The sequence below is a fragment of the Lagopus muta genome, chromosome 28 (assembly GCF_023343835.1).
Source record: "Lagopus muta isolate bLagMut1 chromosome 28, bLagMut1 primary, whole genome shotgun sequence".
Taxonomy (NCBI): domain Eukaryota; kingdom Metazoa; phylum Chordata; class Aves; order Galliformes; family Phasianidae; genus Lagopus; species Lagopus muta.
In genome coordinates, this window is record NC_064460.1 from 1,724,337 (window position 1) to 1,740,154 (window position 15,818).

General features: G+C 49.5%; 2 protein-coding genes across 2 annotated transcripts; both read right to left on the bottom strand.

Moving 5' to 3' along the window:
• Positions 1 to 2,677: 2,677 nt before the first annotated feature.
• LOC125685413 (keratin, type II cytoskeletal 5-like) lies at positions 2,678 to 6,484 on the bottom strand. The gene is made up of 9 exons (XM_048928418.1): positions 6,002 to 6,484; positions 5,507 to 5,721; positions 5,149 to 5,209; positions 4,945 to 5,040; positions 4,514 to 4,678; positions 3,577 to 3,702; positions 3,168 to 3,388; positions 2,991 to 3,025; positions 2,678 to 2,886 (listed from the first exon to the last, which is right to left on the bottom strand). Exons 1-9 carry the CDS (start codon positions 6,482 to 6,484, stop codon positions 2,678 to 2,680), a joined length of 1,611 nt encoding a protein of 536 aa, XP_048784375.1.
• Positions 6,485 to 10,431: 3,947 nt separating this feature from the next.
• On the bottom strand, positions 10,432 to 15,007 carry LOC125685416 (keratin, type II cytoskeletal 75-like). The gene is made up of 9 exons (XM_048928422.1): positions 14,546 to 15,007; positions 13,387 to 13,601; positions 12,767 to 12,827; positions 12,478 to 12,573; positions 12,139 to 12,303; positions 11,556 to 11,681; positions 11,102 to 11,322; positions 10,718 to 10,749; positions 10,432 to 10,622 (listed from the first exon to the last, which is right to left on the bottom strand). The coding sequence occupies exons 1-9, from the start codon at positions 15,005 to 15,007 to the stop codon at positions 10,432 to 10,434; spliced, it is 1,569 nt and encodes a 522-aa protein (XP_048784379.1).
• Positions 15,008 to 15,818: the final 811 nt, after the last annotated feature.

The window sequence follows — 15,818 nt, forward strand, 5'->3', positions numbered from 1 at the left end:
GAAGTGGTCACTGTGCTCCTAGTTTAAAAAAAAAAGCAGTAGAAATAATAATAATAATAATAAAAAGGTAGATGTCATACAGAGTGCTGCTATTTATACAGCAGCAGAAGAATGCAGGGCCAGGTTAGTCCTTGCTGAGGTCTCACAGTTCTGGGTTGCCTTGCATATTAAACTCTTCTAAAAAGAAGACAGAATGGAGAAAATAGTGGATGGGGTTCTTTCCTTCTGTTGTGTGTTGTTTACATGATCTTGATGTGTTTGCCTTGTGCATGGTCTGCACTATCCCATGTGGCCTTCAGCATCAGTGATGGCTCATTGGTAGAGAAGTTTGGATAGGAGGAGCAGTGTTCAGTTGCAAAGAAATCTGGAGAAATAGTGTGTTCCTTATCCAGCCCTACTTACTAAGCTCCTGACCTCTTTATCAGGGATTCGGAAGTGAGTGTCTGACATGGAGAGCAGTCCTGATCCCCCTCTACAGATAATGACAACTATGCCAGGATGGATGAATGAAATGAGCCTCACCTTGCTAATGAAGGAGGCAAATCTGCTGGTGAGGGCTTTGACCTGATCCTTCTTCTCCCAGCGCACTCACTGCACTGGGGCTGATCTGCAAGTTAATACTGACCAGGAGGTTTGGGTTGACCACAATCCCTTGAATACCTGCGGGGCCACATCTTCCAAACCCAAACCCTCCATCACTCACACTATGGTTGCACCCTGACCTGGCAGAGCAGTGCCCTCTGCTCCTGGAAATCCTCTTGCTTGCTTCCCCTTGGGCTGGGCAGGCTCCTGCTGCCAAATCCACTGCAGATCCATCCCACACTTCCCCCATTGCTGTGGGACACGGAGATGGAGCTGAAGATGCTTTGAGCAATGGGCACAGTGCGGAAACAACACCAAACCCCTTAGTGGTCCTGACCTTGGCTGGCTGACTTCAGTGTGGCTGCAGAGGGATGAGGTGGCAGAGGGACAAAGATCTCCAGGTTTGGCTCTGAAGTGATCCCTGCCTTAAATCCTTCTGTGTTCTGGGCTTATGCAAAGGGCTGGGTGGTGAAATCATGGAATCATTAAGGCTGGAAAAGACCACTAAGATCATCAAGTCCAACCATCAAGCCATCAGCACTATGCCCACTAACCCATGTAGTGCCACACGAAGTGTATCAGCTCTCAGCGCCACACCTGGCCACATTTCCAGCCCATTAATCACCCAACTCTCTGGTGTACCATGTTGGCAACCTCCAGGCTCATAAAACTACCCAAACTTTCAGGGTATTTTTCAGGGTGCTGATGTCTGCTGGGAAAATATGTATCTGTACCTCTGATTGTTTCCTTTAGGCTTGCTTTTAGCTTGGTGTCACTGCCTGTTTAGTTCAAAGCAGATGGAACTGAAGCTGCCACTAGGGGAGTGGTAAAGATGTTGAAAACACCAATTTGATGGCTTTGCTAAGGGAAACCTGGCTTTGCTCCCAGGAGTAACATGTGGTCGAGGCAAGGGGCAGCTGGAGGTGATGGTTTGATCCTCTACTTTGCAAGCATGACTTCTTGTGATGAAGGGGATAGTTTGGGAGGCACTTCTGCCCTTCTGCTTGCTACAGGAGAAGCCTGGGTGCTTTGCTTGGCCATAATGCTGGATGCTGAGGTATCTACATTTAAAAGGCATGCTGGCTGTAGAAATGCAGCTATCAGGTGCCTTTTTGCTGCTGGATAGTGTTTGCATGGCCTCCAGCAAGCCGAATTCTGTTCTGTGGGTGTCAGTGAAATCATGTCCAGAGATGCCAAAGATGGAATGGCAGGCATTAGAGAATGGGCCATTTCCTTGTGGTAGTGCACTGTTGTGCTCACATCTGGAGGATTAATGAGAAACTGGGTTTTTTATCACTTTCTCTTGGCCAGGAGTTGATCAGTGAGTCACGTTTACCTCCAGCACTTTGCTTACCCAGCATAGCTGGGTCACGCTGGACATGGCTCTTCCCTAAAAGGTTGTTTGGGGCTTTTGAGTTTTTGCAGTTTCTAATTATGGTGGTACCAATGACAGCATTTTATTAATCCCTGCAGCTATTGCATGTACAGAACACATGGGCTGAACTTCTTGGGAAAACTGAATTATGTCCCTGCATGAGTCATCACATAAAAACCTGAAAAATTACGGGGTTTTGGGGGTGATCAAGCTGGCATGACACTGGTGAGATGCCACAACAGAAATTAGGATAGAGGGATGACATAAATTAGGATAGAGGAATGTTTTCTCTGGTGTATGGAGGCAAGAGTTAGAAATTTTCCTTTCCCTTGGAGGCTGATGCCAAAAAATCTTGCTGCACAAATGGGAATGGGGCATCCCCAGTCCTTGTTCCCTGCTGAAAGTAAGTGACTGCCATGGAAGGAGAGATCACAACTGTTATGTGTGTGACTTGTGTTTACCTTCTGCTAAAGAGATGATAGTGCCACCATGGCTGTGTAAAGTCATTGAAATTAAAAGGAGAATGCAATGGAATGAATTTCATATGCCTTTTATTAGACAAACACTGGGAGGTGAGGCTTTCGGAGCATGTAAGAACAAACAGGAGCAAGGCATTTGCATAAATAAGGGCAGACAACTTGGAATTCCAAACCTTTTGCAAGTAATGGGGTGAGGACTGCACACAACATGAGGGACAGAGTGGCACGCGGCTGCTGGACTTCAGTAGCATCTCTTGGTCGAAGAGCTGCTGATGTACTGCATGCTGGAGCTGCTTCCACCGACCACACATGACCCAGCTGTGCCTTGTCCACTTCCAGAGCTGAAGCTCATTCCTCCAGCACAGAGCCCAGCTCCAGCCCCACTGCTGCCTCTGAAGCTCTGGCAGCTCCCACTTCCATATCCTGACCCTACAGCAGTTCTGGTCACAGCTGCAAGAAAAGAACATACTCGTCAGAGGCACCCACAAACAGTTGGACAGAGCAGCTGGCAGCCAGATGGAAAAGTCACAAAACTGTCTTTGGAAAGTACTTACAGATATTCACTGCACCAGCACCTTCTCCAGAGAGCCTGGAATTGAGCAAAAGAAGACATTTAAAGCATTTAAGGGGAGACCATGAACAAGATGTGCTTGAAAATCCAACAGAACATATGTAAAATATTGCTGGGGGAAGATGCAGATCTTGCAACTGCACAGCTTGATTTCACCCACCTGCACTCCTCGCCCTCCAGCAGCTTCCTGTAGGTTGCAATCTCAATGTCCAGTGCCAGCTTGACATTCATCAGCTCCTGGTACTCGCGCAGCTGCCGGGCCAGGTCTGCCTTTGCCTGCTGCAGGGCTGCCTCCAGCTCAGCCAGTTTGTCCCTGGCATCCTTCAGGGCCAGCTCCCCACGCTGCTCAGCATCTGCGATGGCTGTCTGCAAGCTGGCACACTGGGAAGGAAAAACAGTGGCTGAATTCCCCATCTAGAGCATAGAGCAGTTTGTTTCACCCTACAGTCAGGATGCGTGGCCATAGGTGCAGAAAGCTTTGAATTAATTAATTCTCAATCCAGCACAACACTGAGGTGCATTTATAGTTATTTGCTGGACTTGATGGAGTCTTTGCATTAGAACTGTACCTGTTTCTTCACGCTGTCAATCTCAGCCCGCAGCCGCTGGACATGGCGGTTGAGCTCAGAGATCTCCTGCTTGGTGCTGCGGAGGTCGTCCCCGTGCCTGCCTGCGGTAGCCTGCAGCTCTTCATACTGCCAGGGAGAGGAGCAGAGGTCAGGGCAGAATCCAGCATTGTAGAGGTTAAAGCAGCATGTGAGCATCATATCATAGAATCATGGGATGTTTGGGTTGGAAGGGTCCTTCAAAGTCATAGAACCATGGGATGTTTGGGTTGGAAAGGACCTTCAAGATCATGGAACCATAGGATGATTGGATTGGACAGTATGGTCCTAAAAGATCATAGAACCATAAGACATTTGGGTTGGAAGAGTCCATCAAGGTCATCAAACCATAGGATGGTTGAGTTGGAGGGGTCCTAAAAGATCACAGAACCATTGAATGGTTGGGTTGGAAGACTCCTTGAAGATCATATAGAGCCATGTAATCATAGCGTGGCTTGGGTTGGACCCCATGGCTCTAAGGACCCCCCCAAACCCCACCCCTGCCCTGGGCTGCTCCCTCCCCTCCATCAGACCAGGGCCCCATCCATGGACTTGAGCACCTCCAGTCATGGGGCACCCACACATCTCAGGGCAGCAGTGCTAGGGTCTCACCATCTTTTGAGTAAAGAATTTCCTTCCCACTTTCCCCCTTTTATCTTAAACCTCACTTTCCCCCTTTTATCTTAAACCCAATTTCCCTTGTCCTGTCACTATCAGATAAAGTAGTATTTCAGCTCGGAGGTTTGTGTCTCTTTTCAATCCCAAACCAGCACTTAGAGCTTTATGGGTTTGTTAAATCTAAAGGCATCCTCTGCTGTAAAAGTCCCAGTAGAACCTACTGTTGGAGAGCTGGGGGAGGCAGCATGGTTTACCCTTTGCAGAACCCATCCTGGGCACTCACCCTGGACTGGTACCAGGACTCAGCCTCCTCCCGGCTGCGCTTGGCGATGTCCTCATACTGCGCCTTCACCTCAGCAATGATGCTGTCCATGTCCAGCCTGCGGTTGTTGTCCATGGTCAGGATGACGGAGGTGTCGGAGATCTGGCTCTGCATCTGAGACAGCTCCTGCCAAAGCAGTGGGGGTTGTGTGAGTCACTACAGGGCACATCTCTTGTTCCAGGCCCCAACGAAGGACAGAGCTGTGTTTACAAAGTGATTTTTCTTCCATGAATCTTCTAGGAAGGGCTACTACAGCAGGTGAGATGGAATAAGTGTGGAGGTACGTAGTACAACAGAGTGGAAAATAATCCATCCCGAGCTACAGAGGTGGGAAAAGGAAGCAAAGGTGTTAGAAAATGAGCAGGACATGAAGATCCTGGGAAGGTGCTTACAGCTTCATAGAGGGCTCTGAGGAAGTCTATCTCCTCCAGGAGGGCGTCTCGCCTGGCTTGCAGCTCTGTCTTGGTCATATAGGTAGAATCCACCTCCTAGGGGAAGAAGCACAGCACAGGAATGGAGCTGTTTCCAGAGGAGAAGCTGCAGTGTTTCTTGCAGCAGCTGAGCAGCAGTGGGAGGTGCAGCATGCATGCACCCACCTTCTTCAGAACCACAAACTCATTCTCGACAGCTGTACGCTTGTTGATCTCCTCTTCATATCTGCGGGATGGACATGAAGGGTTGTTATGGGCTTATGCAGAAGTTTTGTGTTTGTAGGACCTGGCTCAACTTTCTTTAGAGGAACAGCTTGGTACTTTGGTCTCCTAGCCCTATAGCTTTCTGTCTCTGAGTTTCTGCCATGGGGCTGTGTGTGTCACGTATGCAAACTTAACCCTGGGCATTTATATCAGAAAAATAAGAATAATTTTAAAAGGCCTTTCTTCCTTGTTGGACTGCACAGGTGCAATGGAGCCCTGCCCAGCCTACTCACCAAGCAGACCCCAAACAAAGACTTACTTGCTCTTGAAGTCCTCAGCCAGACTCTGCACCTTGCTCAGCTCCCCACCCAGGTTCTCCTTGTCAGCCAGCAAGTTGCTCAGCTGCCTCCTGAGGTTGTTGATGTAAGCCTCAAAGAGGGGCTCAACATTGTTTCTGACTGTTTTGTGTCCCTGTTCTTGCAGAAGGGCCCACTTGGTCTCCAGGACTTTGTTTTCTTGCTCAAGGAACCGGACCTGGAATGAGAAAGCAGCTACTTCAGAAGTAGCTTGACTTTAGGATGGTTTTCCCTATCTCTGCTTCCCTACATCCCAAAGCACCATTTCCCCTCTACTGCTCTCATTATGTGGGATGAAAGAATGGTCTCAAACCAAACAATCCTCGGGTTTTATTCCCTGGCTGCTGCTGATAGAAATGGCTTTGCATCAAAAGCAGCACGGCTAATACAACTTGCCCTTCTTTGTGCTTCTCCACTAAAGAATCAGCATGGCACAGCCCAGAAATCTCATGACTCACCTTGTCTATGAAGGAGGCAAATTTGTTGTTGAGGGTTTGGATCTGTTCCTTCTCTTCCTTACGGATGCTCTGGATGCTGGGGTCGATCGCCAGGTTGAGGGGCTTCAGAAGGCTCTGGTTGATGGAGACCTCCTGGATGCCTCCAGTGGGGACAGCGGGGAATCCAGGGCCACCCATGCCCCCACCAAACCCAAAAGCACCACCAAACCCACAGGAGATCCCAGTGCCAGCACCAAACCCTGCAGGTCCATAGAATCCACTGCCCCTTCCAGCCATAGAGATCCTATTGCATCCACCAACGCTGTAGAGGCTTCTGCTCCCAAAACCTCCTCCAAATCCTCCATACCCCGCAGCAGTGCCGCAGCTTCCACCTTGAGCCATGGAGCGCGAGACAAACCCGGTGCTACAGGCACTTGGGATGAAGGCAGACGCAGCACTGAAGCCAGTCCGGCCCTGGTTCCTCACGGTGCACTGACGAGACATCGCAGCCAACGGGAGAGATTGAAGGAGCAAAGCAGCGAGGATGTGGAGGAGTGCAGCGAGATGAGGTTGTGCTCCCTGGCCTGGGGTTGGCCCTTTTATCCCCTTACGAGCTGGGGGTGGGTTTGGTGTGCTGCTCATCAGACTGATTAACCAGGCTCGGCACGCCTCGCCGCGATGCCAATCACCCGCAAAGTTGCAGCTGTTGCATTTTTTGGGACAGTCATGGTCTGGCTGTTGAAATATCTGTAAAAACACCAAAGGCTGCTCACAGCCACCCCTTCCCCACTCCTTTCTGCAGCGCATTGTCCGCGTTGGGCAAGCGCTCGCTCATCTCTATTTCATAGGTGAATCAGTCGCTCCCTTGCGTCAAAGCGCATTTTTTCACTTTGCAGCTCTCTACGAAGGGTGGGAAATCTCTGATTGTGGATCTGTGTTTTCCTGATGCTGAGATTCTGAGTAAAGCCATCAGCATCAGCACCTCGGGTCTCAACTTGTTGGGTATTCTGGGCTTTTCTTCTCATGCCTGAATGTGGCATTTAACTTGAGATGATAGGAGAAAGGAAGAAAGAGGTGGTGGACAAAGCCAATGTGTCAGTGGGCACTGATGGAAATCTTGGACCATCAGCTTTGGAAAACCATGTGGAGAATGGCAGGACATGCAAGTTGCTTAGTGAACAATACCTTCAGACCTTTTCTTTCTGTGAAATGAATCTGCAAATCATGCTGATTCAGACTGACAACAAATGATGAAATATTTCGGCGTGAGCTGGGAGGGAGCTCCTGCTGGCAGTGACAGCACAGCCTGAGCTGGTGATTCTGTACAGCTTCACCTCACAGATGCTGAGCCTAACTGATGAGTGACCGTGCCCTTACCCAGCCTGTTCCCAGGCTCTCCTCCCCACATCTCTTCTCTTCCCCTTTCGATAACTCTTAGTCACCAGGAAATTCAGTGCCGGGGATCTGCTTTTGTAGCATTGTTCTCAGCCAACTCCCTCCACTCCAATTTGTCAGAGTTCCCAGGAAATGCCAATAATGCACTTTTTCAACGATCCACGCTGTCCTCTGTGCCCTGCACTGTAGCACTGTGTGCGTGGAAATCTGTCCTGGAGGTGCTCCAAGGCCACTCCTGGTGTCTGCTCTTTGTGCCCAGCAATTTCCAGGGCCAGAAATAAGTCAAGTGCTTTTGGCCAGAATGTCCCCAGGGATGATTTGCAGATGCTCATCATCTCTGTTTTTCAGCCATACTCTTCCCTTCTTTTCTTTTCCCATTTCCCCTTTTTCTCCCCTTTCTTCGTATTTTTTTCCCCTTTTCCTCTTATTTTTCCCCATTCTCTCTTTCTTTTTCTATCACTTCCCCTTCTTTTTTCTGCCTTTTCCCTTTCTTCTTCCCTCTTCTCTCCTTCTTTCTCCCTTCCTTTCCCCCTCTTTTTTCCTCTTTTTCCTCTCCTTTCTCTCCTTTTCCTCTTCTTTTTCCTCCTTTTTATCTCCTCTCTCTTCTCCTTCTTCCCCCCTCCCCCTTCCCCTCCTTTCTCCTGCTTTTTCCCTTCTCTTTTCCCCCTTCCTCTCCTCCCCTTTGACCCCTTCTATTCTCTCCTTGCTTTCCTACTATTTCCATCACACACCCTGCAAGGAAGATAAAGTAACTGTGCTGGCAGTGTTTTGTCACCTGTGAGCTACAGCGTGCAGCAGATTTCAAGGCAGCTCATCCCTCAAAGAAGAGCTTCAGTACCCAATCCTAAGGCACTGGTCTCGACTCTCTGCAGAACTCCATCACAGGCAGCACTCATTGATGGGTGTTTGGAGTCACAGTTTCCTCCACACATTGCAAATTCGAGTCTCTGGGCTGTGCCAGTGTTAATTGAGGGCTGTCCTGTGCTACATCTGTATTTGTGCATGGAGAGCAGACTGTGCTCTGCAGCAGGACAGCTGCATGTTGTGTGATGAGAAATTTTGCTTAATTCTTGCTATCTTGATAAAAAGCAATGCCTGGGGAGAAGGAATTCTGACCTCAGCCTTTCCCATGCTCGTTGAAGAGCTTTGTAATCTCAGTGCTATGACCCAGGTGTGATGCAACCCACTGCTGTGCCTGTGGCTACGTGCACTGCTGCGTCCTGGTGGCTGGGAGTTGCAACCCACAGCACTGGCTGGGATGCTGGATGGGGGATCCCAGGAGCCCTCAGCAGGGAGAGATGGAGGAGGAGGAGCACAGAGATGCAGCAGAGCTGCAACCCTGTTGGCAACTCACTGCAGGGGAGGTTCCCTGTGGGATGTGGAGAGGAGCAGAAAGAGTTCAGAGCATCCCAGAAAAGCATGGGAAAGTGCTGATTTTGAAGAAAAACCTAAATACATTCTGCCACTCAGGGGCCTTTTCTCCTCTATAAACCCAACTCTTGGAGTATTTTCCCAAGAGTGTGGCTATACCCATTTCCTGACAAAGGCAATGGGAACATTTTTGAAAACCCTGTATCTTTCCCACTTGTCTTCCAGCAACTGTCACTACTTTGGAGCTTTCAGCCTGATAATGCTCTGCTTTCACTTCTCAATTAATTTCTCCTGATTAGTCACAGAACCACATCTAAAACTGCTGCACCTCCCCTGATTCTCCTCCACCTCCTCAAAATCAGATTTTGTCTCCAATGCATTCTAGGAACAAGAAGAAACAGTGGATGTTGGAGACTTGCTATTTCTGACAGGTTCTTGGATAACTTTTATAGCTGTTGGATGGGAGACAGCTCCCTTCAACACAGCACATGGATGTGTGTGGATGGGCCTCTCCACCTCTTACAGTCTTCTACAAAGGGAATACCCCAAGTACAGCTCTGAGCAGAAGGGGAGTTCTTCCAGGTGTCTGCTCTTACACTTACAGAATCCTAGAGTCAGTAAGGTTGGGAAAGATCTCTAGGTTCATCAAGTCCAACCATCAGTCCTTCCCCACCATGCATACTCACAGAATCAATGAGGTAGGACAAGACCTGTGAGACCATCCAACCTGGACCTCTGAGCTCCAACCCCAACCCATCCCACCATGCCCACTAATATTCCCTCAGTGCCACATCTCCATGGTTTTTGAACACCTCCATGGATGGTGACTCCAACAGACTCTTCTAGAAGAGAAATTTCTTCTAATACCTAAGAACTGAGGTGAGACAGCTCGCAGCAAATAGAGTTTCGAGATGGGCTTACATCCTTGGACAGGTCGGGTGGTTGTGCTGACTCCCCTGCCAATTAGTTCCCTATTGTTCTAAGTTCATGCAGGTACATCACACACCTGGCACAGCCCTTTGTACCCCCCAGGAGCTGTTGTGCTGGCTGCAGGCTGCACGCTAAATGAATCCCAGACCTTTTCCCCTGTGCCTAACTCTTGCCTTGGCGTGCCCTGCGTTTTGCTTCCGGGGGTTTTCCTTGCTCAGTGAGGAGAAGCAACACATTGCAACCCATAGCACCCTCCCCTTGCTGCTGCACCGTGCCTTTATTTGGCTGCTCATGGGGAGATTGAGGAGACATGAACAGGGAGCAAAAAACTGCACCTTGAACTGGGCAGGGCCCCATGAAAAGTGCTCGTTATCTGTATTTGCATTTGTTGTTCCATGCCTTTAATTAAAAGCTCCACGCAATAGAATAAATTACATATGCATTTTTATTAGACAAACACCAGAAAGTAAAGAGAGAAAGTCATGGGACACATTTTATATACAAAATCTGGCTGGAAAAAAAATAACAAAACAACAAAAAACCAAAAAGCTGAGCGGTAACAAGCGAGTTGCAGATTTAAAACAGAGGGATTTCCGTTCCACGGCAGAGCCCTGCATGTGTGCAAGAGAGGAGGTTTCCAGTGAGGCTCCTGCGCCACAGGACATCGGGTTCAGGTGGCTCCTGTTCTGCTTCCCCTGATTATGCTGTGGTGAAGGACCCGTGTCGTGGTGTTCTCTGGCGAGGGAGGGAGAGCTTTAGCTCCTGTAACTTCTCCGGGAGGAGGAGGAGGAGAAGAACTTCATGCTGGAGCTGCTGCCCCCACCCAGGGCACTGGTCCCCCCGGACCCACTGCAGCTGTAGTTGTTCCCCATGCTGCACATGCCACCCCCCATGCTGAGGTTGCTTCCTCCTCCATATCCCGATCCCACAGTGGTTCTGGTCACGGCTGCAAAAGAGATAGAAAAGTAATAAGGCATTGGCTTCTCAGTGCAGGGGCATAAAAACGCTCAGGCGAGGTAATTTTATAGATTTTAGACTTACAGATATTCACTGGGACACCATCTCCAGCCAGCCTGTATGGGGAGAGAACAGCAACATAAGAGGACAAGGATACAGACGACAGCAGGGAAAAATACATGGGCCAATTTATAGGACTCCTGTAAATATTTGGTATTGTCCATGGATGCTCCTCACAATATCAGTCCGTCACCCGACCTCCCCCTGCCCCTGGGTACCCCAATCGATGCGTGTACCTCATGAGGGAGCATCCCACCCATGTTTTAAAATACCCCCCCACCTCCTCCCTCATTTTATACTGCTTCGTGCTCCAGCTCTTTGAACCCAATGGAATGTGTCCATCTCCAGGGAGGATCACACAGGGAAAAGTGAAATTTGCTGATATTTCTGCAGGGATTCTCTACCCACCTGCACTCCTCGCCTTCCAGCAGCTTCCTGTAGGTTGCAATTTCGATATCCAGGGCCAGCTTGACATTCATCAGCTCCTGGTACTCGCGCAGCTGCCGGGCCAGGTCTGCCTTTGCCTGCTGCAGGGCATCCTCCAGCTCAGCCAGTTTTGCTTTGGCATCCTTCAGGGCAATCTCCCCACGCTCCTCAGCATCCGCAATGGCTGCTTTCAGATTTGCACACTAGGGGAGAGAAAATCTTGATCACATTCCCCTATCTGGCTTGTTCCTTTTCTACCCTATAATCACAAGGTCTTATTCCAGCATCACCAATTTAACTAATTTTAATGGCTTTTTTGTTTTTGATAGAAGTGTCAGCTAAGCAGAACTTGCCTACATTGCCTCTGATATTTTCTTTCCTTTCTTCCAATCTGGGGAGTAAATTGATTAAAAGCATGGATTTTCCTGCCCTGTACCTGTTTCTTCACGCTGTCAATCTCAGCCCGCAGCCGCTGGACGTGGCGGTTGAGCTCAGAGATCTCCTGCTTGGTGCTGCGGAGGTCGTCCCCGTGCCTGCCTGCAGTAGCCTGCAGCTCTTCATACTGCCAGGGAGAGGAGCAGAGGTCAGGGCAGAATCCAGCATTGTAGAGTGAAGAAGCATGTGAGTTTCATGGAACCATGGGATGTTTGGGTTGGAAGGGTCCTTCAAGGTCATAGAACCATGGGATGTTTGGGTTGGAAAGGTCCTTACAGCTCCCCCAGCCCCACTCCCTGCCCTGGGCTGGTCCCACTCCTCCATCAACTGCCCAGGGCCTCATCGAGCCTGGACCTGTGCACCTCCAGAGATGGGGCACCCACAGGTCTCCCTCCTGTTTCTAAGTTCGCTTTATGGATGCAAAGACAGCAGTGAGGTCTCTCTGAAACCTTCCCATCTCCAGCTGAATTTCCCCAGCTCCCTCATCCCTTCTCCATAGGAGAAGATTTTCCTGGAAGAGTCAGCCCTTCTCTATTCAAGACAAGACATGAAGACAGAAGCACGGAAAGCCCCATCTCCTTCACCTTGGTTTGGTACCAGGACTCGGCTTCAGCCCGGCTGCGGTTGGCGATGTCCTCGTACTGTGCCTTCACCTCTGCAATGATGCTGTCCAGGTCCAGGTTGCGATTGTTGTCCATGGTCAACACCACGGAGGTGTCGGAGATCTGGGTCTGCATCTGGGACAGCTCCTGCAATGGGAACAGGGTGAGCTTGCACTCGGTGGTGCTCATCCTAAGGATGAGCGCGCCAAACTGGGAGAGGCTGCAGATCATTATCTGCACGGTTCTAAAGAGTGAAGAGTTCAGCATCTCCTGGGGGGAGGAATTAAGGGCTGTTGGAGGGAGGTGGGTGATAGTACTTACAGCTTCGTAGAGGGCTCTCAGGAAATTGATTTCTTCGGTCAATGCATCTGCCTTGGCTTGTAGCTCAACCTTGTTCATGTAGGAAGCATCCACATCCTGGAAGGTGAGAGAAGTGGACAGTGAGTTTTAAAGTCTTGTTCACGTGTGTATCTCTGCAGTAACAGAGCAGAGAAGAAGTCATGAAGAAGACAGGGAAGAAGTCAAGAGGGCATCAAGAAGTACGGATGGGTTTGTGGATGGAGAGTGGATGGAAAGAGTCATGAGCCGATGAGCCGCAATGCGCTCTTACCTTCTTAAGTGTCACAAACTCATTCTCTGCAATGGTGCGCCTGTTGATTTCATCTTCGTACCTAATGGAGGAGGCAGAGGGAGTATTGTTTAGGCAGGTAGCAGACGGAGGTGATTTTATTTTGCTGGAATGAACTTCCTTAACAGCAGTTTGCATACAATGTTCTTTTCTCCTACGTTGCATCTGAATAAGAGACCATGAGCGATTTCCTAGGCTGAACTAGTTAAAACAAGTACATTAAGAAAAAAAAAAGTGAAAGCATCTCTGCTATTCCTTTTCTCCTCTTTCTGGCCGTTACTCATTCCCCTTCAGCCTCTCTTAAGCAAATTAAGCATGCTGCCTCAAAACTTTCAGACCTACCGTGTAATTTTTTCTCAGTGCTAGGTAATTTAGTTAATAAGCCTTTGATCATATTCTAAATTATTCCCTGAATATTTGTGCGTTTGGATCTGTTGCTCCGTTACCATTTATTTTGAGAAAGTGGCACAGCCTTCACTGTCAGGAATTCCTTCACTGTTGGGATTCCCATGTCCCAGTGCTGGAGGGCTCACCTGGACCCCCAGATGGCGGTAGGATGGGGGAAGCTGCACCCATCAGGTGGACAGAGCACATGGACTTACTTCTTCTTGAAGTCCTCAACCAGGTACTGTGTGTTGACGAGCTCTCCCTCCAGCCTCCCCTTGTCGCTCAGCAGGCTGTTCAGCTGCATCCTCAGGTTGTTGATGTACGTCTCAAAAAGTGGCTCCAGGTTGTTCCGGACCGTTTTCATCCCCTGCTCTTGCAGCAGGCTCCACTTGGTTTCCAGCACTTTGTTTTGTTGCTCGAGGAATCGGACCTGCGAGAAGAAATATGCTGAAGATGTTTGGAAAGGGCAGAGATTGGGGTGAACATCCTTTGCACTTGTGGGGTCCCAGTACCAGAGAGGAGTTGCAGTACCATTTCCAACTGGTTTTCACAGATAAATTTATCTCTGATAGAAGCAGGAATTTGCAATTTGATTGCCATTTCCCTGCTCAGTGTTGCAAACAAGCGCTGGAACTAATTTCCTTTCCCCTTCTGCCCTTTGAATAAGTGTGCAAGATGCAAACAGCATGTTGAAAATCAGATGAGGAGTAAACAGGATTGGAACTCCTATTAAGAAAAGTGCCAGTTCCCCCCCTCTTAGCATTGCTCCTCCACTTTGAAAAACCTCTGAAATAATGCAGAATAATGCAGCATTTTGCTTGGAAGCAAGAGGAGCTGCTCAACCAGGAGAGAAGTCAAGCAGGTGCTCTTGTGCATCTAATATGCTTAATGAGGAAATGAAGTGGACAGAAAGTGTCGGATCAGATTCTGCTATTTTGAGCAGTCCCAACTTGCTGGTACTGTTTCATTATGAGCTTTAAATGCCTTTGAGGAAAATTCAAGCACTAAGAGGCTTATATCTTCCCTTGTGCTCTTCCTTTTCTAATCATTTCAGGATTGCTCGCATCTCACTTTAACTACCCAACACCTGTTACCCTGAAGTGCTCAATGGAGAGACCCCAACACCTGCAGAGGGGTGGAATTGCCTTTGAGAGTTTCCTCTCTCCATTTGCCTTGCAGCAAATGAGAACCTCAGATGCTGGGTGATGCACTCATAGCAACCACTGCACAGCAGGTACCACTGCCTGGAGTTCCAGGGACAGAGGCATCTTCCAGTACCATTCCTGATCACTGTTCCTTCTTGCTCAGCTCATGTGCTCATCATGCAATAAGAATCCCCATCAAAACATGAGGGCAGGGAAGCTCATGGCTCACCTTATCAATGAAGGACGCAAATTTGTTGTTGAGGGTTTTGATCTGCTCCTTCTCCTCCTTTCGGATCCTCTGGATGCTGGGGTCGATCTCCAGGTTGAGGGGCTTCAGAAGGCTCTGATTGATGGATACCTCCTGGATACCACCAGCAGGGAACCCAGGGCCTCCAAATGCCCCGTATCCGTAGCCCAGCATGCTCCCAGCACCTCCACCAAACCCTGCGGGGCCATAGAAGCCCCCACCCCTTCCAGCTGCAGAGATCCTCTTGCATCCACCGAAATTGTAGAGGCTTCTGCTTCCAAAGCCACCTCCAACCCTTGCAAAGCCACTGCCAGCATTGCAGCCCCCAGCACGGGTGACGGAGCGTGAGCTGAAGCTGGTGCGGCACGTGCCGGGCACGATGGCCGACGCAGCGCTGAAGCCACTTCTCCCCCTCTGGATCCTGACGGTGGACTGGCGAGACATGGCTGGTTTGGGATGGGGTGGATGCTACGGCACGAGGGAAGCAGTGGAGGTGCTGGCCTGGAGCAAGGAGTGGGAGGGAAAGTAGAAAGATGAACCTGTGCTCCTCACGGGCTCGGGAGAGCCCTTTTATGCATTTATGAGACTGGGATGGGTTTGATGAGGTGGATCGTCTTTCTGATTAATTAGGCTTGGCATGTCCAACAGCATTCTGGAGAGAGAACTCACTCCGCACACACGCCCTTCTGAAATAATACAGCCAAGTTCTGAGCAACAGTGGTATTGTTTGGGAATAACTGTCGCCTTCTGCTGTCTTTGTAGACGGGCAGACTCTGCACCATATCAAAGAGTTTGGGAGCTGCAATGAATCAGCCTGGTCACGGGAGGGAAACACCGTTTAGAGTGGCTGTCACTCAGCTCTTGGGATCTTCAGACCATGGGACTGCTCTCCTCAGCCCATCTCTGTGAATGGGGCTTTAAGAAGTTGCAGTCCCTGGTGTTTTAGGGAAAGGAATGTGTTGGCAGGGCAGTGTTGTGCAGTCCTGTAGAACATTGCACGTTGCTTTATCCTAGGATTTTGTGGTGTCATGGAATCGCAGAATCCTTGGGTGGCTTGGGTTGGAAGAGTCCTTCAAGATTACAGCATCACGGAATCACAGTGTGGCTTGGGCAAGAAGGGAACTTCAAAGCCCCCCCATCCCCACTCCTTGCCTTTGGGCTGATCCCATTCCTCCATCAGCTTCCCAGGGTCTGTTTATGGCCTTGAGCAACCCAAGGTGCACCTATGCTTCTCTGGGCAGCAGTGTTAGGGCTT